Here is a 25,561-nt window from a genome sequence, read left to right on the forward strand (position 1 = left end):
GAGCCACAGTAACAGCCGCAAGCATGAAAATTTGATTTTCGCTTGTGACGTTGCAGTTAACAGCGTTCAACGTTTGTGACGTCATAATAAAACTTGCCATTTTAACCTTTGAGTACCCTGTGTGCATTACAGTGTTGTAACTACCATAGCTTTCAACACACTTTACAAGCAAAAAATATTTGGACTATAAATAAAATCGTTTGACACCAAATCGCATATATTTTCAACTCGCAGCAACAACGGAAGACCTACTTGTGGCTTTGCCATGAGCTCTGCTCTAGTTCATATTTCTCTGTTAAGGAGAAGTGTAGTCTCCCTATATAAAGTTTTGTTCGTCATGGTTGAATATTTGTATCATTTATAGAACAGTTTGAATAAATTAATGAATCATATATAGTGTTTCAATGATTCATTATTGGTAAAGATAAACCAATACAATTAAACAGAAACATTTATGAAATATTTTATGTTTGGCATTACTTTTACATGCCCGGTAGTCTATTTTTGTCAAAATTGGTCGGGGCTAGTGGTAAAAGAGTCAGGGCTAGTGAAACATTGCTGAGGTAGCCCAACTAAGGTCTAGTAGTTAAAAAACTTAATGTCAAACCCTGTAGTGGGGGGCATAAATATCATGAATGTTTCACATGGGTTGGGAAAGTTGATACTCCTCAGCCTCCTGCTGTACTCCAAGAATGTCCCTCATCCATCACATCATCAGGGTATGCTTGGTTGAGGGGCCCATTCTTTCCATACACCCTTCGGCATATCGGAGTATCAACAGCATGTTCAAAGAATTGACAATAAATTAGATCAACCATTTATTCAAAAAACAATTTAAGTCAGTGTCAACAACAACTAAATTTGTAAAACTGCATTCATAAATGTTTTTGTGTTGTTATTATTTGCTGTAACATTACATGTATCTCTACAATAGAATTTTTTTAAATTCTTGGAAGAAGACCAGTCACCAGTTTTAAGGATATCCGTCAATGAGGCACCACTCCTTAATGCTGAAGAAGATGCAGCTGAATGAATAGAGTGTGCTCTGAAATAAGTGATATCTATTCCTGCACTTCCCATAACGTCTTTGATCCATCTTGCCACTGTACTAGTTGATACTTTATTGAAAGTCTTATATGACACTAAAAGTTGATCACATTTTCTCCTTTTCTTGGTTCTTTTCAGATATTCATGAAGTGTTGACACAACACATAATTCTTTAACACTATATTTTTGCAATGAAATAGAATGTCCTATCCTGGTCTGGATGTTTTCAACAATGAAGTAAAATAAAACACAACACTATCTGAACTTAAACACATATTCGTAATATTCATACACACTATTAATGTCTGAGCTCTTGCCGCCGTAGTCAATGCTAACAAGGCACATAGTTTCAATGTAAGAAATTTAATGTCCAAAGAATACAAAGGAAACAAACTTTTCAAAAAGGTTAATACTTTAGACACATCTCATGTCAACTTGTATTTCAGTAAAGATGGTCTCAGGTTGAACAATCCTTTCATAAACTTGGTTAAAGATATATATAGTATTCTTACTCCATTTATCATCGTTCAGAGCTAAAGTTTGAGTCACTGCCACTTTATGAGTATTAATCGTGAAATATGATTTTCCATTTTTGAAGACACTAAACAAACATGACATTAGTTCTTTCTCAGTAATTTCATTTGCAGATCTATTCCGTTTATCACACCGAAAGATGAAATTTTTCCAGGCAAGGTCATACTGCTTCCTTGTTGATTTTCTGCATGATGAGAGCAGGATGAGTCTAATGTCTTTTGGAAATCCTCGATTCTCGAATATTTTCCAGATATAAGTGCTGCGGCTAGTACTATTGTTTTGTTGAGGGAATGTTTCCGCTCTCCATCCGTCAGTTAATCTCTGTGCCTTGGCAACCTAACTTGAACAGAAATGAGCATTGAGAGAAGTAAAGAAAACCAAGATTGAGATTTCCAAACTGGAAACACTACTATAGTTTTATCGACCTTATCCTCAATTATTTTATTCAAAATTTTCCCCAGTAGATGAAAAGGTGAAAATATATATGGATTTAGATTCTTCCATGTATAGGAAAAAGCATTCATTTTTCATGCTTGTGGACAATATTTCCATGTAACAAACTTTCAATTTTATGATTGGTAAATGATGCAAAAAGATCAACATCTGGAGAAAAATATTGTTTCAAAATTCTTTTATATATTTCTGGTTTCAATGACTATTCTGCTGAACTAGATGTTTCTCTTGAAAAATAATCTGCTAATTCATTTGATTTACCAGGCAAGTTTTAACACGTCACCCAAATATTTCTTTTAAAGGGGCATGGTCATGATTTTGGTTAAAACTTATTTTTTTAGATTTTAATGTTTACAATGCTTCAGTAAGGCATTTTTAATATGCAACCAAAATTTGAATGTCATTTGTTGAGTTATAAGCGAGTTACAGAGCTTACAATTCATCGCTATGTAAACAAAGCTTTTGTTTACATTTTGAATGTTAAAGTGAAAATTCCAGTTTTAGGACCTCGAATGTATTAATTGTTAGTAACTGTTAATTTATGCCTAAAATGAATAAAAAGATAGACAAATCAGCTTGAAAAAGATTTTTTACTTGTATATTGAACCTATGTAAACAAAAACAGGGCATGAGCCTTGTTTACATGACGAAGAATTGTGAGCCCTGTATCTTGCTTAAAACTCATCGACTGGCACCCAAATTTCATTTGATCATTAGAAATGCATTCCTAAAGCATTGTAAATAATAAAAACGGAAAAATAAAATTTGACCAAAATCGTGACCATGCCCCTTTAAAACACCATTCCCAAATATTTCTTGCTAAATAATCCATATCATGTGAAATCAATCCACCCAATGGCATATTACTGACATAAGCAATGGCTGTTGTATTGTCAAATTTCACTCCAATATGAACATTATGTTTCTCTTTAAAGAAGAATTTCAAAGCTACATATATTGCTAATAATTCAAGGTAATTAGTGTGAAATTTCTCCTCCACTGATGACCAACTTTTGCTAAAATTCTTATCTCCCAATACAGCCCCCATGCCTTTAAGAGAGGCATCTGTCTCTATCCAGTAATCTACATGAGATTGGGTGAGAACCTAGTAAGTTGCAAGAACTTGTGTTAAAGGGACTTGGACACGATTTGAGATCAAAAATTTTATTTTTATTTTTTATGTATAAAATGGTAAACTGATGCATTTTAAATGATTGACCAATATATTGAATGTTAAAGTCAAGTTTTAAGCGAGATACAGAGGTAAGAATTGGTTGTTATGTAAACAAAGCTCGAGTCTTATAGTTGTTTACAAAAATGTAATGCAGAGAATTACCATTTCGTAGACAAAATTACATGCAAAAAACAATTTAACCTAATTCAATATTTTCATAAATACTATTTTCAACAAAAGAAAGATACATTTAATTGAAACTTACACCAATACATGTACAACACATTTGTAAAAATTGACATTTTCGAGCTTTGTTTACAAAGCAAAGAATTATAAACTCTGTATCTTGCTTACAACTTGATATTTGATTTTCAAATTTTGACATAGCATTGTAAACCTCTATATTTATCAGTATAAACATTGAAAATGGGAAAATAAAATTTGAAAATTTTAAGTCAAATCGTGTCCAAGTCCCTTTAACCCTTTGTATATTATGTATACAAAAAAATATGTTCAAACCAATGAGATAGTCTAATATTAAAGTTTACCATTCTTTACCTCAATATTTTCTATCCATCAGGTTAGATCAAGTCTACTTAAAATAGAAAAAGTCACCTGACCTTTGTAATCTTTGTAATTTTCATTTAATGCCTTAATTTTATCCCTTTCTAAAGATCTATAATAAAGCTGACCTGGGGAGATGGCATTACATGCATGAATAATTAAACCAATGAGAGTAGCTTAATCTATTATTAAGGTCTTCCGTTTCCAACGGAAGACCTTTTAGTTTTCGTACTGTTTCTTATTTTTTTTTCCCCCAAATTTTGTGCGCAAGATTTCTCGAAAACTGTTCAACCGATTTCGACTATTTTTTTTTACAGAAGATGGGACTTGATGTAAACTTAATACATTTTTGAGATTTTGCCTGTTGTCATTTCCGGTACCGATTTATCGGCCATTTTGTACATTTTTACGACCTATATTGTGCAGAGCTGATCTCAGAAACTATCAGAGATATGACTATGAAATTTTCAGGATAGGTAGTATATAGTTTGAAGTTGTGCACTATTATGTTGTTTTACGCCAGTGGTGCCATTTCATGGAGCTCGGCTGGGCATGAAAATTGGGTACGAATTTTTATTCAAAATTTTCATACGTTTTGGTCTGTATCTTTTTATAAGTTGATTTTTTGCTAAGACATATATAACAAAAGTAGTAGATAATCAAGAGTTCTTTCCAACAAAATCAAGAAAAAGGGGCTGGCTCATTCTGTTAGGGGCCAAGACACTTGTAAACTCTATTACAAATAACTGGATAAAAATGTTGTAATGCATTATAGAAGCAAAGTTAATATCTATCAGAAAAAATCATTGCCACGCCCATTTATTACGTAATTAGGGATTTTAAGGGGCCAAAGTACTTAAACTTTGACGCAATATATCTAGAAAAAGAGACATATTTTGTTAAGCATTGTAGAAGATAAAATGTTTGCATTTATGATTCTAATCAATTCCATTTATCAAAGCACCAAAGTCTGTCCCCATTAAGGATCTAGAGGGCCGGCTCCTAAACTATTCAAACATTTGTATCTAAAAAATGAACAACAATTCTAGATAAGTGTAAGAACAAAAAATGTAAGTATTCATGAGACCTTGCGGATGAACTCAAGAAAAAGGGGCTGGCCCCTTAAATTAGGGGCCAAGACACTCGTAAAGTCTATTACACATACCTTAAAAAGATAAAGATTTTGTAATGAATTATAGAAGCAAAGTTGTTGATCGTAATAATATATATGAGGTAAAATCATTGCCACGCCCATTAATTACGTAATTAGGGATTTTAAGGGGCCAAAGTACTTAAACTTTGACGCAATATATCTAGAAAAGGAAACATATTTTGTTAAGCATTGTAGAAGATAAAATGTTTGCATTTATGATTCTAATCGATTCCATTAATCACAGCACCAATGTCTGTCCCCATTAAGGATCTAGAGGGCTGGCCCCTAAAATATTAAATCATTTGTATCTATAAAATGAACAACAATTCTAGATAAGTATAAGAACAAAAAATGTTAGTACCCGTGAGATCTTTCGAATGAACTCAAGAAAAAGGGGCTGGCCCCTTAAATTAGGGGCCATGACACTCGTAGAGTCTATTACACATACCTTAAAAAGATAAAGATTTTGTAATGTATGACGTCGTTAGGGATTTTAGGGGACTAAAATCTTAAATCTTTAATGTGCTGTATGTGAAAAAGCAAAACTCTTTGTTAAACATTTAGATGGATATTGACAATCGTATGCATTATCTGAAAGGGAGTGGTTGAGGGGGGAATTCTGAAATTTCATTGATATCTTAACCGTATCGTTTAAAAATTGAACAGAAGACCTACTCGTTACTCGTAACGAGATTGTATCTAGTTATTTTTTTTTTCCACGAATTTTGTGCACGCGATATCTCTAAAACTATTTGGCCAATTTCAACCATTTTTTCACAGATGATTACCAGTGGTCATAGCTCTACAGGTTTTTTAAATTTTGAAATCGTCACTTCCGGTTCCGATTTACGGCCGATTTTGTAAGTTTTTACGACCAATTTTGTGCAGAAATAAACTCAGAGACTATTAGAGATATGAATATGAAATTTTCAGGATAGGTAGACCATAGTTTGAAGGTGTGCAGAATGTTTCTTGGAGTTCGCCTGGGCGAGGGCTGGCCCCTAAAATATTCAATCATCTGTATCTAAAAATGATCAATAATTTTAGATACGTGTAAGAACAAAAATTGTTAGTATTTGTGGGACCTTTTGAATGAACTCAAGAAAAAGGGGCCGAAATTTCATTGATATTTTAATCGTATCGTTTAAAAATTGAATGGAAGACCTACTCGTTACTCGTAATGAGATCATATCTAGTTTTAATATACCTTTCTTCCATTATTTTTTTTGCTACTTCTAATAATCTCTCAATTTTTTTCTTTGGTAAAACTAGGGTCTATAATCAACCCAAAAAATTTAATAATTTGAGTGGGTTCTGACACAGATTTATCAAGATTCACTTGAAATCCCAAAGAATTCAATGTGTTCATAATAAACTGAGTATTCTTTCTACAATCATCTATATTTTTGTTCATTATTAATAAATCATCTAGATAATATGTACATCTGATACCCATGGATCTAAAATAAGCATAGGCTGGCTTTAATATCTTAAGTTTGTAAAAATGAAGACAATCCAAAAAGAAGTACGACAAAACAATAGAATCTTTCCTTCCATTGAAATTGATCTTAGATATGCATCTTTCAAATCCACACTACAAAAATGATCTCCGTACTGAATGAGATTTAAAATTTGACCCAAATTTTCCTGTTTAAACTTCTCATATGCAACAAATTCATTTAAAGATCATAAATTGATAACAGCTAGGTCTAAGCTTTCCATTTTTCTTTGGAACCACAAATATATTAGATAAAAAATGACTATCACAAAGGTCAATTTCTCTAATTGCCCCCTTTTCTACAATTCAGTCACTTCTTCATCAACAAGAGATGTTTCGTATGTATCAAAAGCTATTTGAGAAGATTTATTGTTCTGTTATGGTAATTCATTAAATGAAATTTTATAACCTTCAACACCCATTGATCATTGGTTATTTTCTTCCATTCATGAATGAAATTTTTTTAGTCTACCTTAACTTAATCACATCTTTCTCTAAAATCTGTTCTTTCCTTTTCTGTCCACATTTCTCATCTCTCTGCCATTTGCATTTCTTTCCCCTAAAAAAGGTCTGCTTGATCCTCTACCTCTACCATAATTATAATTGTAAGGGAAATTCTTTCTTCCTCTTGTGTTAGTATAAAAAGAGTTGTTCCTTGGCCTGTCCATTTTGTATTTATCAAAGTCTGACAATTCTTTGATCTTTTTCTGAATATCGCCCCCAAACAATAGTTCTTACATGACTGAGATGTATTTGTCTTCATCATTTCAGCAATTCTGAGTATAGGTGTAACCCGCAACAATGGTTTTTTGCACTGCTTGAAAACCAGAATCACGACTCGGGGTAAATTTTGGTGAAATGTTCCATATGTCTGTATTAACCCGAGGTGCTACTAAATTAGTGCAATTAGCTGGCCTTGGATTATCTTCTGAATCAATTATTTTTTTATTTTTCACCTTCTTTAATACAAAAAGTATATTTGTCAATTTTTGTCTGCCAGTTTAGATATATCTTAAATTTCCCTTTCTTATCTGAACTCAACCAATCTGGTTATTGCCCAATCACTTAATTCCATGTCTCTCTCTCTGTTTCATTATCAGCAAAGAAATCAAACTCATTTTGATTTTCATTCTCACTAGAAATGCTCTGGTGTTCTATCGACTGATTTGTACTTGCACTATCTTGTTGTAAATTGTAAATACAACCAATTAAATCATTTATGCCCATGAGGTCCTTAAACTTATCAATCTCATCTTGACCCATGTTTACTAGGGCATTGGTAATATATTTACCAGATAACTTATCATCTTTCTTCGTTTTCTTTGTCTTATTTTTATTGCCATCTGCTTTCTTTCGTTTTGTACCTTTAGAACTTGCTACCAGCCTCGCGGATGCACATTCACTCTGGTCATTATCATTATTGTTTAAGTCTTTGCTCACACTCTGAACCTGTGATGACATAACATGTAAATTTGTCAACAACGAAATTCACACGTGAACCACATGTGTATAAGAAATATACACCAGAGTAAATTTCAAGCAGTTAAGTCATAAAAAGCAAACAAACACATGAACCACGTGTTAACAAAGACAATGTCTCAGTTTTAATATGATACCAAATCGTAAATTGAGCTGAGCCCACACTTCATGTGCCAAGAAAAATATGAGTGATAGATACATGGCGGTGCTATATATACTACTCACGTCACATGGTTTGAATTCTTTGAAGAGCGAGCCCGAGTAGAATTAGTCAAGAATTATGCTATTGATACTTTGATATGCCGAAAGCTGTATGAAAAGAATGTGTTGACATTTGCAACAATATAAAGGACTATGTGCGGTTTTATGCATTTTTTGCCCCCAAAATCAATTTAAGTTTTAAAAAGAGCTTTAAATATAAGGTGAAAGATAGTTAAAATCATATTGGAAATAAAGGTTTAAAAGGTTATCACCACAGTGACGTCATAATGTAGAAATGACGTCATGAATATTGCATTATTTTGATAAATTGATGTTTTGTAGCAAAATATGGGTGTTTTTCGATGGTTTTTCGACTGGGAAACATCGAGCGCAGGCTTGCTCATGTACCATTTTTTAGTATAATGTGTATAACCATCAGAAGAAAAAAAAATATTAAAATCGCACTTGAGCAGACCTGCGCTCTATACTTCCGAATGCAAAATAAAGAGCAAAAATGAGAATATTTTCATTTTTTTGCAAATTAAGGGAAATAGGTCATTTAGGTGACGTCATAGATAAATAATGAATGAGCAATGATGACTAAAATCAAGATTAAAGTTATAGGCATCCTCCATAGAATGATTTGTGAATATTTTATTTTTATACGATACTATTTAAAAATTGGTTGAAATCGGGGGCAGATATTTGACCATACTGCACATAGTCCTTTGTTTGTTTCAAAATAATGTACCTTATCTAAAACATTTAGGCGATATTTTGTACTGTTCTTTGTACCATTTTATGTTGGACAGTGGACACTCCAGTATTTTGATACTCCTGTACAGTTTGAGGACCTTAAAGCTGAACACCGCTCGTAAATAGGCACTCTCCGCCATATTTCTCTTTCATCACTGCTGTCCCTACAACCCCTATATAAGGCACAGACCTCTAAACAGTTCAAAGTACTTTGCTGTAGAGGTCTCACCTGTGTGGACGTACATCTCGCCTCGCTGTGTTATTCGGTCGCGATGAAATTATCAAATTTTACGCACTTTTTTAAAGCCAGGAGAATACTAACATCAAATAATTTGGTCAATGCATTATTTACAAACAGAGTATGCACATAGAATAAGAAATAAATGCATAAAATCGAAAGACCACGAAAGGAATACTACACGTCGACCACTAGTTTCAGGTGTGCAATCGGGTGTATCGGAATCGAAGGGTTTATATAGCAGGTATCTGTGTGACGGTGCCTATTTACGAGCGGTGTTCAGCTTTAAACTTATCAAATGTATGAGAGCGGGTTTTTTTTCTTTTATTAGATTTTTATTCTCCTGGAATGGAGGCAGTCAGAGCAGAACAAGAGCTGTTGGGTGAAATTATTAGGTCAGTCAGCTCGCTATTCAAGATTGAATCAACCATGTTACTAATGTAAGAAAAGTGCGCAATGACTATCTCCAGAAAACAAATTAAAAAACAAAAAGTTTTAATAAAAGTGTGTCTTTTCATTTCTAGATGGAAGGACCGGGAGTTGCATGACCACATACAGGAGGTGGGGGTTCAGTGGTGCTTGGTGGGAACAAAGTGGTTCATGTGCTTATTTGCTGATGTGCTGCCAACAGAGGTATGTGCATGTTTACATGGTTCTTGTTTATTAAATACTTTTTAGCTTACCTGAGCTGAAAGCTCAAGTGAGCTTTTCTGATCACATTTTGTCTGTCTGTCTGTCCGTAAACATTTTTGACATTTTCTCAAGAACTACTGGACCAATTTCAACCAAACTTGGCACAAAGCACTCTTAGGCAAAAGGGATTTAAAGTTGTGAAAATTAAGGACCACGCCTTTTTTCAAGGAGTGTTACAGAAGGGGTCTTTTCTGGTTTTCGACTTGTCAAACGTAAATTTGATTAATTGTTCATTAAATCAAGATGAAAGGAATTTAAAATAGTATATTTTTAAGGCGTCGAGCTAATGCTCGGGAGCCTTCTAGCGATCGTCTGGATTGGCAATCGTCCAAAAATTCATGCTCTGCACCGCCTTTTAAATGCACATAAGAAATAAGTTCCTTTAATTATTAAACGTATTACAAGATTTTTATTCCATTTATTCAACTAAATTGTGTACAAAAAACCCAACTCTGCCTCCCTGGTTATTGACAGTTCATTGCATAAGTATAAATTTGCTTAATCAAGAAATGGCAGATGAATACAATAAGGTGTATTGTAAACATTTACTAAATATCAATTGAGTTTATCGCTTACATTTTAATTGAAGACCATGCCCGATAGAAATAAAATTTGATATGTAAATTTATTTTTTATCGGGCACGGTCTCTAAAATAAATGTATAACTAAGCGATAAACGTATCTAGTGATTTTGTTGTAATAGGAAAATACAATAATGCAGTTGGTTTGGTCGAGAATTTTGGATAGCATGTGTTGTGGATTTGTTTGTAAACATTCATACCATAGGTAATCTTGTTTCAAATGGGAATTGATATAAATACAAGTATGTTTTATTATTATAATTAGGGACACACTGTTAATGTATTCAAATTATAAACCTGTGAAAATTGTTCAAAGACTGTTTAAAGCAGAAAGAAAATATATTTTTTTTAACTTTGAAATTTCTTCGATTTTTGTAACCATGATGAGTTATATTATTGTATTATAAACGCATCACTACCTTTTTTATAAGGAAATATAATGATTTTTGTTTTTAAAGCAGCACAAAACATAATTCATTTACTTTTTTGTTTTAGTATTATTTGATATACGACTATTAGTAGAGAACTGGAGAAATTCAAATTATTGATATCATTCTATATAAAAGAAAATGTCAGTTCGACGCCTTTGTGGCCGTTCCAGCCTTTGATTCTTACTTTTTTATTATCATACAACTTGGCATAGAAAAAGTAATCAATGTTTAGAATCTAACAAGGACTATATTTTTGGCGTAGGAAAATATCACATGTTTCGCAATTCAGAATTCAATTGCTGCAGATTAAACAAGAGTTTGATTTTTATAATTGAACCCGCTATTTTCCGTTTAATTTGATCTCGGGCTAAAATATTCGCAGCGATTGGCTAGGGTGTGTTAGGTATTGAAAACCAATGTTAACAATTCAGAAAATTTATTGATTATTTAAGCTCATAATATTAGTGAAAAGAATTAACTGGTCATTTTTATATACATTCTATGAATAATGCAGCGATGTTTAACAACTCGGCAATTGTTACTAATTAGAAATTCCACGTAAATCTTAATTTGTACGTGTTCTTTCTCAAATTCTGTCATTATCAGACTATTCTGGAAGATCGTTTTAAGCGATTATACGTTTATCATGAACATCGTTTATCCTTTCCTATCGTGTATCAATCCTATCCTATAGTGCGTGTATACTGTTCTATTGTGCGTTAATTCTATCCTATCGTGCGTGTATACTGTTCTATTGTGCGTTAATGCTATCCTGTCGTGCGTGAATCCTATTCTATCGTTTATCTTGTAAAAAAAATAATGTTGCGGGTATTGTAGTCCATAATTAGTGATCCTGTATTGGCTTGTCCTTGGTTTTTAGCTCACCGAGACGAAGTCAGGGGGAGCTTATGCTATACCCTCGGCGTCGGCGTCGGCGTCCGGACCTGGTTCAAGTTTTTGTTGCAGGTCCTGTATCTAAGCTATTACTTGTCCTTTCTTCACCAAACTTGCATGGATGATGCATCTGGACCTACTTATGGACTTGAAAGACTTGGATGCTGAATCTGAGTCCTAAATTTCAGATGCTGGAGGAGGTTAAGGTTGTTGGAGCTGGTTAAAGTTTTTGTTGCAGGTGCCCTCTGATGATTATATCTTAGTTACTACTTGTCCTAACTTAACCAGACTTCCATGGATGGTGTGTCTTATGATACTGATGCACCAGACAGGCTTGAATGTTGAATCTGAGCCATAGGTTTCGGATGCTGAAGGAGGTTAAGGTTTTTAGAGCTGGTTAAAGTTTTTGAAACAGGTGCCCTATGATGATTATATCTTAGTTATTAATTGTCCTAACTTCACCAGACTTCCATGGATGGTGCGTCATATGATACTGATGCACCTGACAGGTTTGAATGCTGAGTCTGAGCCATAGGTTTCAGATGCTGGATATGGTTAAGTTTTTTGGAACAGGTCACATGTTTAATAGATAATAGTACTTTTTCAAACTTGCATAGTTGATTAAACTGTAGTATGAATGAATCACAGAGGAAGCTTTAGATGCAGAGCTTGATCTCCATTATCAAGGATGCTAAAACATATATCTTAGTTATTACAGGTCCTAACTTCACCAAACTTGAATGGATGGTATGTCTTATGATACAGATGCACCTGACAGGCATGGATGTCGAATCTGAGCCATAGGTTGCGGATGCTGGAGGAGGTTAAGGTTTTAATTGCTAGTGCCCTCTGATAATGATATCTTAGTTATTACTGGTCTGAACTTCACCAAACTTGCATGGAGATGCGTCTTATGTATACTGATGCACCTGACAGGCTTGAATGCTGAATATGAGCCATAGGTTTCGGATGCTGGATGAGGTTTAGTTTTTTTGGAACAGGTCACATGTTTTATAGATGATAGCTTGCATAGTTGATTTAACTATATTATAAATGAAATGCAGAGGTTGCTTCAGATGCAGAGCCTGATCTCCATTATCAAGGATGCTAAAGAAATCTCCTACCTCACTCAAACCTGCTCGATAGATAGATGTGTTTGTTGATAAATGATATAACATGATTCCTATGATATAGTATTGTATGGTATGAAACAATATTGTTTAATATGATACAATATAATATCATATGTTATATTATAAATAGTTATATGATACGATATGATATTGTATAATTTTTTTTGATTTTTTATGTTATGATATTGTACCATGATATCAATATGTATAGTATTGTATATTATGATACAATATTGTCATTATTGTTATTATTAATTTATTGTTTAATCGCATGATACTATTACAAAAGATATTGCAAAATATAATATTGTATCCTATGATACTATATTGTATATTCTATAATATTGTATCATACCATTTTGTATATTATGATATTAGTTTCTGTTATGTAGAATTATATCACATGAAATTGTATAATATGATATTGTTATATTATATAATATCGTATCATATGATAATGTATAATATGATATTGGTTTATAATATGATATATTGTCACATCACATGAAATTGTATTGTATGATATTGTAAAATATATTATTGTATCATATGATACAATATGTATAATATAATATTGTATTATATAATATTTTACTTTATCACATAATATTGTATCATTTGATATGATACAATGTTGTATCAAATAATATTGTATCATATACAATTCCATATTATGTCTCAAAAATGATACAGTATCATACAATATCTCATACTATATTATACAATATAATATCATATGTTTCAATGTTATGATGTATTATGTAATATGTATTGTAATATAATACTATATTGTTTTATATATTATGATATTGTATTATTTGATCAAATACAATAACGTATAACACAATACAATGTCATATCATACGTTACAATATCATATCTGATCATTGTTTATCATGTTATTTTATTGTATCATATGATATATGTTGTAAATATGATAGGATGCAATATTTAATTTTATATTATTGTATTGATTAACATATGAACATATGATTATCATACAATTGTTTAACAGATTATATACAATATTGTGTCAAAACAGAATCCTTGAATATCCAAGATCATAAAGTATGATTTTCATTTAATATGATAAAGGTGGTCTCATGAAGGTGAAGTCTCATAAGGGTGATGTCTCATCTCGGTGAGCTTTGTAATCTGTGATTACCTATGTTTTAAAGGAGTTCTGAGAGTTTGAACATCATTAACAATAATGCTCCTGATGGCTTTGGCAATATGTTAGATGTCTTACTTGGGTGCATAGTGGGGTTCTGTGTGGCCATTTCGTTTAATGCTCTTGTTTGAATATAACTCAAACCTAGCAGAATTGTGAGCTCTATATCTTGCTTATAATTCTACGATTAAGTTGAAATTTTGGTGTATCATTAGAAATGTCTCACTAAACGTTAAATACTTGTACAAAAAAATTTAAAGGATGATGTGCTCTAACAACTTTCTGGGCCCCCTTGTTATATGATGAATTTTAATGAAATCTACATCTAATTTTGATAGTTTTTCAGACACGATTTAATAAAAAAAAAAAAGCACCGTTTAAACGGTTTCCATAGTTCGGACACTTTTCTGACACTGGGATTAAGGCATTATCACTATTCCTGAGAAAATATTACAGTGGAAAATCATCCTAGATTGTAGCCATTTGTTGTTTTTGAATAAAAATGAAAAGTGGGCCTTTGTAAAATAGAGTGATAAGCCTGTCTATACATTGATTATAATAGCTCTTAAACATATCATGTGACAACGTTTTTCATTCAAGTTTTCATTCATTTTATTCATCAATCAAGTGAATAAGTTATATAACAGTCGTTTATAATGGGAAGACCAATTAATTTTTGAATGTTTTTAATTTGAGGAATTGAGCACATTGAGGTACAATTTTCTTCTTCACATCCATAGAAATTTTATAATAAAATATCTTTTTTTTTAAATACGATAACTAGTAAGTTGTTGAGTAAGAAAACGTACCTATATGCTCTCATATATTTTGATCGCTTTACAAAGTGTTGGGACTCGGGGGGGGGGGGGGGGGGGGGGGGGGGGGGGGGGGACGGAAATGTAGGGAATGGGAAGTAAACAGTGTATTGTACCAAAAGTTTAGTTTTATGTCTTGCATAGAATTTTATTACTTTCGGTTAAAATGGTATTCTATAAAGGTACAATGTCAAAGATTAAGTGTATGCAAAAAAAAGTGTAAAATTCAAATACTTTACTGTATTTATTTTTTGTTATTCCACTGAGGGGCCATATGGCATAATATCCTTTGAATGCCCATATAAAGTAATTGTTGCTCAGGTGAGCCATGTAGCCCCATGGGCCTCTTGTTTGTTTTGACATCACTTCCAGTATCAATATAATTTATCACTCATTTTGTAAAATTTGTAAGAACAAGAAATGTTTGTATTCATAAGAACTGTCGTATGATATCAAGAAAAAGGGGCTGGCCTCTTTAATTATTTGCCAAGAGACTCGTACTCTATTATAAATAACTTCAAAATGATCAAGATTTTAAATGCATTATAAAAGAAAAATTGTTGATTGAAACGATAGCTATTTGAAAAACTCATTAATACACTGATTTATAGCGTAATTAGAAATATTTAGGGGACTAAAATCTTTGATCTTAAATGTGCCATATGTAAAAAGTGAAAAACACTTTGTTTAGCATTGTAAAAGATATAGGTGATCCTATATTCTATCTGAAAGTTGGGATCGATATATCATCATATCGTTTAAAAACAGGATTTTCTCTAAGACCCGGAGGGCAGGGAATTCCTCTGCCTATAATGCCTTACTTACCCATCTATTATTGTATTTCAAACGCAATCTAGCTATAAGCTAGACCCCCAGACCCCCTTCTCCTTTTTTATTTCTTCCTTCTACTTCAATTTTTAGAGACAACCCTGAAAAAAATTGGATGGAAAGCTTACTCGTTACTCATAACTAGATCATATATAGATACTGCCTCATCTCATTGAGCTCTGTAATCTCTAATTACCTACATGTTGAAATCTCTTCTGTTTCAGACTGTTCTGAGAATTTGGGACTGTCTGTTTTTTGAAGGTAACAAGGTCCTGTTACGAGTGTCTACCTTATTAATTCTTCAGAACAAAGAGAGGTTGATGGCATGCAACAATTTTCAAGAAATGGTAGCTGAAATACAGGAAGTCATCAAAAATCCAAAAAGTCTCAACTGTCACAAGTTAATGAAGGTAAGCTAAGAGATGATAAATGGATTTTTTATTATTTTAATTTTAATCGTATTTCTTTTTTTATAGAAGAATTGATATCAAAATGATAAATGTCAAAAAAAATTTCAGCACTGTTTCAAGAAGTTGGGATCCTTTCCTACCACCCGCATTGAAAAAATGAGACAGGAGTGCTTAATGCGGGTTGGAGAGCAGTAGAATTATATCAATTCTCTGAACTTCTATTGCATGTAAACTTCAAGGCTGGCACTTTATCAATAGATTTTTACAATTAAGACACAAAAACCTTACTTATTGTACAAAAAATTCCCCATAGAAACTGAACATATTTTTCTAATGTATATATGTGTAATGTCTAGCTCAAGGTGAAACATTCGGTTCAGGATATAAGGTATTATTGTTAATGCAGACCTGTTGGTTCCCAGTTTTAGTCAGATTTTGTTAATGAAACGCTTTGAATTTGTGTGTTAGAGTTTTGCATTATTGCCAGGTATTTTTTATTCCTTCTAATTTAGTTTACATTGAGTATTCTGGCAGTCTTAGACTTTTTTAGTTTGTCTTATTTGATTAGAAATCCTGCAATACATTGATCTCATATTTCTTTGGTCAAATATCAAGAGGGACCATTTCCTTTTTTACGAATGATATTAAGCAGATTTTTATTTACTTTGGAATCATGTTTTACAGCATTTTATAGATTTACAAGATATTTTGGACGACAGTAAAACTCATTTAGTACGAACATGGTTATAGCGAATTCTCGGATATAGTGAAGTTTTTTTGAGTTCCCGGTAAAATTCTTAACAAAACTTTGCAAAATTTTACGGTTGTAACGAATTCGGATATAATGAATTTACGGATATAGCAAACTGATTTTGAGTCCCGTGGAGGTGAATAATAACGCAATTAAAAACCTTTATAGCGAATTTCTTTACAGTTTAAAAAGTTTGCACTGCCATTTAACAAATTAGTTGGAATAAATTTATTTTCATACACTTTTTTTATTTCACAGCCTGATTTTAAAAGGTATCAAAGTACTGTATTTTTATTTTAAGCCTCAATAAGCAAAATTATAGTCTTGTGAAAGAAAACTTGTATATAGTGAATTCGCTATAGATATTATTACGAATTCGTTATACGGATATAACGAATTACGGATATAACGAAGTAATTCCATCGGTCTTTTGGACTTTGCTATGACCGAGTTTTACTGTATGTGGTTAAATAGGAGCCAGAACATTTACATATCAATTAATTTTTACACAATTTTACATTCTATTATTGGAAAAATCTTATTATTTTAATGTAACAAAGAAAATTTAGATTTCCAGATGTAGCCAAAACTGCAAAAATCAGTACAAACACTGTTATATGTTCAGGTATTAGATACATGTACCTAGAGGGCTGCATTGATTATATCATGAAAACTGAAGTCATGCTCTCTTAAAAGAGGGCTTTGCTAGTCTGGTATGGTTCTTTTTCTGAGTGGGCGCAGAGCAGCAGAACTACAGGAAGAGAATATGAGGTGTTGGTGTTGAAGGACTACACAGAAATTAAAGTACATGGACAAGGTTCCACTAATAATTGCCATTACAATGGCAGCACCAGTCATACATGTGCAATATTCTTGATAAAAAGGCACATCACAAGTAGCGTTCATTTCAGGATGATGTAAGCCGCATTCTCAAGGAACCATACTCTTTTCATTTAAAGATTTGGGAGAGAACAAAGGAATGATATCTTTCAGAAAATGAAAGTTTCTTCTTTTATTATGGACATACCAGTACATTGTAATTTATTTTTAAGGATGTGGTAATGAAAAAAAGTGGAAAGAGGAATAGTTATCTATTCATCTGCCAGTAACGATGAATCTACCTCAAAATTATTATTTAATTTATAACTTAACTATAGTAATTGCTGGATTTTCTTCTCTCGTTTCAAAAATATTGTAATATACCAGCTAGAAAAAACTGGCCAATGTCAAATGTAAACATTAAACAAGTTTGATGTATCTGGTCAATGATTTTTAAGGGTTTTTTTTCTTCTAACTTGTGTTTAAGTATTCCTATTTTTAAAGCAAAAAAAGGATATTTGTCTCTTAATCTGAAGCAAGTGATGATGAATCCCACTTTGTATGATTTATGTTTTTTTCATTATTTGGGTAATTGTGCTTTTTCTCATTTCATCAATATTGAAGCATAACATTTGTTGAAAAATCCATGCATCAACTTTACATATTTGCTATACATAAATATTACCATTATTCATGCCATGTGAATTATTTTTACCACTTTTGTTTTACAAATGATTTATACAGCATTATTGAAGGAAGTTTTCGATGGACAGCAGAAAACCAACAGCTGTAGGCCAATGTTTGATTATTTATATTTATCATGCATCACTTTGTTTTGCAAATTATCTGAAATAATTATACCCCCGCTCCGAAGGAGAGGGGGTATACTGTTTTACCCTTGTGTGTCTGTCTGTCTGTCCGTCCGTCTGTCTGTCTGTCTGTCTGTCCGTCCGTAACAAAAATTTCTGTCGCATTTATCTCAGCAACTATTTATCGCAGATGCTTGAAATTTTTACACAGTGTTTGTTAAGGCATGCCATATCGCGGGATATATTTTTTTACCAATCGGACGTCAACTTCCTGTTAAATGACGACTTTGCTTATTTTTTAACTAAAATTTTCAAACAAATTTTCGTCAAAGATTTCTCAGCAACTATCTATCGCAGATGCTTGAAATTTTTACACAATATTTGTATAGGCATGCCATATCGTGGGATATATTTTTGTACCAATCAGACGTCAACTTCCTGTTAAATGACGACTTTGTTTATTTTTAGCAAAAATTTTCAAACAAATTTTTGTCAAAGAATTCTCAGCAACTGTTTATCGCTGATGCTTGAAATTTTTACACAGTATTTGTATAAGCATGCTATATCGTGGGATATATTTTTGTACCAATCGGACGTCAACTTCCTGTTAAATGACGACTTTGCTTATTTTTTAGCCAAAATTTTCAAACAAATTTCCGTCAAAGATTTCTCAGCAGCTATTTATTGCAGATGCTTGAAATTTTAACACTAAATTTGTTTTGGCATGCCATATTGTGGGATATATTTTTGTACCAATCAGATGTCAACTTCCTGTTAAATAACGACTTTGTTTATTTTTAGCAAAAATTTTCAAACAAATTTTTGTCAAAGAATTCTCAGCAACTGTTTATCGCAGATGCTTGAAATTTTTACACAGTATTTGTATAAGCATGCTATATCGTGGGATATATTTTTGTACCAATTGGACGTCAACTTCCTGTGTAATGAGTACTTTGTTTATTTTTAGCCAAAATTTTCAAACAAATTTCCGTCAAAGATTTCTCAGCAACTATTTATCGCAGATGCTTGAAATTTTAACACACTATTTGATTTGGCATGCCATATTGTGGGATATATTTTTGTATCAATCGGACGTCAACTTCCTGTTTAATGAGTACTTTGTTTATTTTAGCCAAAATTTTCAAACCAATTTTCCTCAAAGATTTCTCAGCAGCTATGTATCGCAGATGCTTGAAATTTTAACACACTATTTGTTTAGGCATGCCATATTGTGGGATATATTTCTGTACCAATCGGATGCCAGCTTTCTGTTAAATGTCGACTTTGCTTATTTTGCATATTCACATCAGAGCGGGGGTATCACTAGTGAGCATTGGCTCACAGATATCTTGTTTTTGATGAATAGAAGGAAAAACTCAATAAATATGAAATTTGTCAATAAAATTTTTTATTATGCCAGTATGAAGTTTTCAAATCTATTCAGGAAAAGTATTACAATTTGAATATTGTTTACAGGGTTATTTCGCCTGCAAACGGTTTCGCCCCATGTTGAATTTGCCCAGACACACTTGTTTACTTAAGAGAGAACTGAAAACATTTGAATTCGCCCAGTCTTAAATTCGCCCGCTAACAACGAGGGCAAAAGGGGCGAAAATAAAACGGGGCAAATATTTCTCTGTATACAAAAGTGACTTATTTTCTCTCCTGGATGTACAGGACTTTAAAAACCCAAAGTGATTTGCAAGCAGAAGTCTTAAACAGCCTTGATGTGTGCAGTAATCTCTTATTTCATCAGTAATACCTTTCCTGGTTTTTTTTTTTGCAATGTCACTTTGATTGAAATACATAACAGCTGAAGCTATTGTCCAAGTCGCCCAACCCGTCCGATTTATTGGAGGTACTTTTCCATTGATAAGAGTCTGCTGTAAATAATGGTGAATTTACACCCATTTCTAGAGCAACTGTTGCAAACACTACGAAGTTTAGGGTTAAGACTAGTATTAAAGCTCTTGAAAAATAAGTTTTGACATAGACTCTGGATAGTCCTTGTGAAACTGTGCAAAGAGTCTATTTTGAGGATTTTTTTCTCCATCGTCCTAAAGACGGTGTTCAGCATATTTGAAAAAATACCCCAGCCCCTAATTAGGGCCCCGCAAGGATTTGCGGGTGCCCTATAGTAATCACTCTGTCCGTCCGTCTGTCACTCTTCCGTCCACAAATTTTCTGTTTTTTTCTAATAATTTTTTTATGGTTCCCCAATCAAGTTCAAATTTGGTATGGTAGTTCAGTAGGCAGCAATACATATTTTGATGCTAAGTTTGGTTCTCTATGTCTTCTGGTTTGGAGCTGGGGTGGTGGGGTAGATTTCTTAACTATGCATAAGAATGAATGGGCAAAGAGATATAACTGCTGAGAATGTTACCATTGTATACTTGGAAGGCTGTGCAATATTTGTCCTTTGGGATTAATTAACCTTCCACAGGAAGAAAATCCTCATCTTTATCTGTCACATTGAGATTAATTACTGCACTGCCTGTGTCTGCAAATGAACTTTGTTTTGAAGTTAAGGTCAATTTTGAATGATGTGTAGTATTGTGTACATTCTTTGAAATATGGATTTAAAATATAATATTCATACTTTATTTTGCTTAAATTACCGTACACAATGATTTATGATAATTTTATTGGATTCTAAAATCAAGATATATATTAAGATATCCTTTTTCACTATTTTATTTTTTAATTATTTATTTTTTTTTTCTGCCTTATTGCTGTTAATTTTAACAGGTAATCAGATAATAACCCAATTCTGTCATTTCTGAAAAAAAAAATCTTATTGTAAATTTAGAAGAAAAGGATGAGAGAGCAGAACAATTCATCCCCTGGGATTAATTATCTTGCCTGCTGCAGAAAATTTAGAGGCTTATCTCTATCTGTCATATGAAGATTAATGAATACCTTTGTCTGCAACTGATGTTTGTTTTGAAGTTGAGGTCAACCCTGGGTGATACAATGTATTTGCATTCACTGAAGGCTTGCATTTTATAAAACACCTGTTTAAATCTTTTTTAAATACACATCTAATTTAGTTTTTAATTTAGTTTTTTTTATAAGACATGAGGTTATCCCTGTTACTATTTAGAGTTTTTGGACATTCAGGAATTTTCTTGAAATTTTAAAAATACAGTTGTTACTTTTAATGTTCATATAAATATATTTTTTATATATAATAAAATTAAACTCTCATTCCATGAGCTGCACCCTTATATTTTCACCCCATTTATTTTTCATCATTATTAATATAAAGAGGATGGAATTCAAATTTTTTTTCACTTCTCTATATTAATTGTCATAGCGGGGCCCTTCCTGACTGGTCAGTTTTCTAGTTTACGTATATAACTGACAGGCTTGAATGCAGAATCTGAACTATAGGTTTCGGATGCTGGATGAGGTTAAGGTTTTTAGAACTGGTTAAAGTTTATGGAGCAGGTGCCCTCTGATGATTATATCTTAGTTATTACTGGTCCTTACTTCATAAAACTTGCATGGAGGATGTATCTTATGAAACTGATGCACCTGGCCGGCTTGAATACTGAATCTGAGCTATAAGTTTCAGATTTTGGATGAAGTTTAATTTTTGGAACAGGTCACATTTTTTTATAGATAAAAACTTGCATAGTCAATTCAACTTTAATATAAATGAATCGCAGAGGTAGCTTTAGAGCAGAGCCTAGTCTCCTTTATCAAGGATGCTAAAAAAATCTCCTGCTTCACTCAAAACTGCTTGATAGATGTGTTTTTTGTTAAATGATATAAATGATATATCATGATTCCTATGATATAGTATTGTATTATTTTATACACTACTGTTTTATATGATACAACATTATATCATAAGATTAAATTGTATCATAATATTGTTATGTATAGTATTGTTTATTTTGATTCAATATTGTATAATATGATATGATTATATTATATACTTTTTTATTACATGCTATTGGTTCATATGAAATTGCAATATATAATATTGTATCAAATAATACGATATTGTATGATATATAATATCGTATTATACGATATTGTTATATACAATATTGTATCATATGATACGATATTGTATAATTTGATATTGTTTTGTGTAATACATAACTATATCAAGTGATATTATATCATATGATATAATACAATGTTGTATCAAATTATATTGTATCATATGATACAATATCATATTAAGTATCAAATATGATTCAATATCATACAATACAATATCATGATATATCATACAATATTATATCATGTGTTACAAAATTGTGATGTATTATGTGATATGATATTGTTTCATCTAAAACTATGAAATTGTATTATGTGATCAAATAAAATAATGTATAACATGATAGAATGTCGTATCATATGTTAAAATTTCATATTGCATCATCATTTATTACAGTATTTTATTATATGATATGATATATATTGTAAGTATCATAGGATGCAATATCGTATTTTATATTATTTTATTGATAAAGATTGTTTCTTATAATACCGTATGAAATGAACATATGATTATGATTCATTTTTTTAACATATGATATAGTGAAATGATATTGTGTCAAAGCAGTATCCATGTATATCCAAGATCTCATTAACTATGCTTTTCATATAATATGATAAAGGTGATGCTTCTTAAAGGTGATGCCTCGTCTTGATAAGCTTTGTAATCTGTGATTACGTATGTTTTCTCTTAAGGTTGAGTAACACATCGTCATAAAATGGCTGACCTCTGATCGAAATGACATTTTGTTTTCTTTTAAAAAGGATTTTATCGACAGCAACATATAACTTACCTCATGGCCGAGTAGATAAACTGTCGGGCTTGTGATCCGTTCATACCCAGTTCGAATTCCGCAGGGGCTTTTGTTGTTTCTTACTGAATTCATGCGCGGATCTAGAGGGGGGGTCGGGGGGGTCCCGACCCCCCCTGGAAAATGAAAATTTATTAAATTTACATAGTAAAATTATCGAAAATATGCCTCGGACCCCCCCTGGCAAACACAATTATCCTTCGGACCCCCCCCCCCCCTGGAAAAATTTTCTGGATCCGCGCATGGAATTGATCTATTTAAAAATTAATTTTTTATCCCAAATTAGCAAGTTTTTTGCTAATTTGACATATGTATAGTTTATTTATTCATAATCAAATAATTTACAGTTAATTTGAGTGACTTTTTCCAGGTGTGTTATTCCACTTTAATCCGATAAAACAGGTTCAATCAAGTCATTATGCTTTCAAATTGTCAATTGTCGGGAGGGGGGGGGGGCTTTCTCATCGCCAAAAAAGTATTTGGTCGATATACATTAGCTCCAATGTAGTGTATTTCCCATATATATAATAAAAAATAACAGAAAGCCGATTCAAAACTCTACCGGTTTCATTATAATCTTCAGGAGTTTTGAACAATCACCATAGATACATTAGTACATACATTTCAAATGATCATTATAACATCAAGTATATGTTGCGCTTTTCAGAGTTCTGTTGTGTAGCCGAGAAACTACAAAACATATAGTACAAATATCTGGTGTCTTACCTGACAATATGTGGCAGACAACAGACAATAATCACAATATACAAGGAAAACAGGGTAAACAGGTGTAGTGTGGTATACAGCAGATTCGGTTGGACTAGGTAAGGTTGGGGTGGACCAGGGTCAGAGGTCATGCATAACAATACACATACAATAATACAATGTGTTTACACCACACTCCTCCCCGTTTTATAATAAAAAGATGAATGTATATATACCACGCACAGTAGGCAATCTCTTTTTTAAAAAGGTTGACAATACAAGATACTGAAAAATATGCTAAAATTTCTCTAAACGAGTTTTGGAGGAATTATTTAAGAAAACTACCAAATACAACAAGATTAAGTACAAATCCCACTTGAATTGGACGGAACAATATCTAGCCCTAAATTTAGCAGGAACATTACAATGTGATGGCACTGTGGACATCAGCGTCCTAAGGCACCTATTATCAAAGATATACATTTTGAGTACTGGAGTTGGCATATCACATGCAGTCTCGTCAATAAAGGAAATTAGATGTATATCCCTAAATAGCTTGAGGATGTGCTGGTGCTGAACGTTATCCTCCCCTCCTTTCACAGTTAGGGTAACAGACCATGCTCAGCAAGGTAAAGCCTCTATGTATAATGGAGTGATCAGAGTCCACTAACAAACACTTGTAAAGTATGTACAATAATTATTATATACTACCAAACTGTTGTCCAAATGCAGCTTTATTCTGGTGAAGGTAGGTTAATACCAAGATAAACAAGAACTAACATAGGCCTAAGTGGAAAAAGGCTCTGATCCATATGGTAAAATTTACAGTTTGAGATGAACATTCTTATTCCGCCGTGTCATGATCCGTAGAACATATTCTGCTCCGTCATGAGCTTCGGAAAAGTCCTGTTGATCTAGCTGACCACTCTGTAACTTGGAAATGGTCTTCTGTTGCATTATTTCAGAATCCAGAATTGTATGTATGTCTATACAAGCCTTTGAGGATGTTGAAGCAGTAGCTGATGTTTCCTATATATACCAATAGATTAACTAACTTGCTGAGTAACGGAGAGCTATCCAATACCAATTGTTCAATTGAAAGCACAAAATGGATTAAATCTAATTGTGACAATCGCCCTTTCTTGACTAACCAATTATTTCTTGTATAGTAAATAACAAAACAAACTAGATTTACATGAAAAGGAATGCTTCTTTCAACTACACACTGTATCAAAATACGAAGTACCAAAAATATGAAAACACAGATGGGGAATGTTAACTATAAAATGCTGCATGACAACGTATACTGTTAATGATAAACTATAAATGTGACATGACCCTGATCTTGGAACTCCACTTCTTCATCAAATGAAATAAAAGGTACATGAATAACATACCAATAATATGATAATTTAAGTATATTGAACTTCAGTAGTGCAAATGATGAGCATATAACATTCTACTGACTTGTTCAGAACATGATGCATATCTTACATATTGAAACAAATGCATATTGTATCTGTACAGTTTTTTGTTTATACTAACCTACGAAAACTACTAGCAAATACTACATAACTAATTATTACAAGTTTTTTAAT

At 32.4% G+C, this 25,561-nt stretch overlaps 1 protein-coding gene and 1 pseudogene across 6 annotated transcripts in view; one reads left to right on the forward strand and one right to left on the reverse strand.

Moving 5' to 3' along the window:
* The window catches only part of LOC128181529 (growth hormone-regulated TBC protein 1-A-like), a 172,693-nt gene extending 150,299 nt beyond the window's left edge, over nt 1-22,394 (forward strand). For 3 of the 6 annotated variants that reach the window (XM_052849958.1, XM_052849962.1, XM_052849963.1), the window contains 4 exons: nt 9,429-9,537; nt 9,622-9,730; nt 15,868-16,053; nt 16,162-22,394. In XM_052849958.1, coding sequence (XP_052705918.1) covers nt 9,429-9,537; nt 9,622-9,730; nt 15,868-16,053; nt 16,162-16,248 — 491 coding nt within the window. In that variant the 3' untranslated portion in view covers nt 16,249-22,394. The remainder of the gene's footprint in view (nt 1-9,428; nt 9,538-9,621; nt 9,731-15,867; nt 16,054-16,161) is intronic. The other 3 variants (XM_052849960.1, XM_052849959.1, XM_052849961.1) reach the window with 3 other exon arrangements.
* LOC128181531 (uncharacterized) lies at nt 2,489-9,422 on the reverse strand (annotated as a pseudogene).
* Nucleotides 22,395-25,561: the final 3,167 nt, after the last annotated feature.

Source organism: Crassostrea angulata, chromosome 4 (genome assembly GCF_025612915.1).
Source record: "Crassostrea angulata isolate pt1a10 chromosome 4, ASM2561291v2, whole genome shotgun sequence".
NCBI classification, from domain to species: Eukaryota; Metazoa; Mollusca; class Bivalvia; order Ostreida; family Ostreidae; genus Magallana; species Magallana angulata.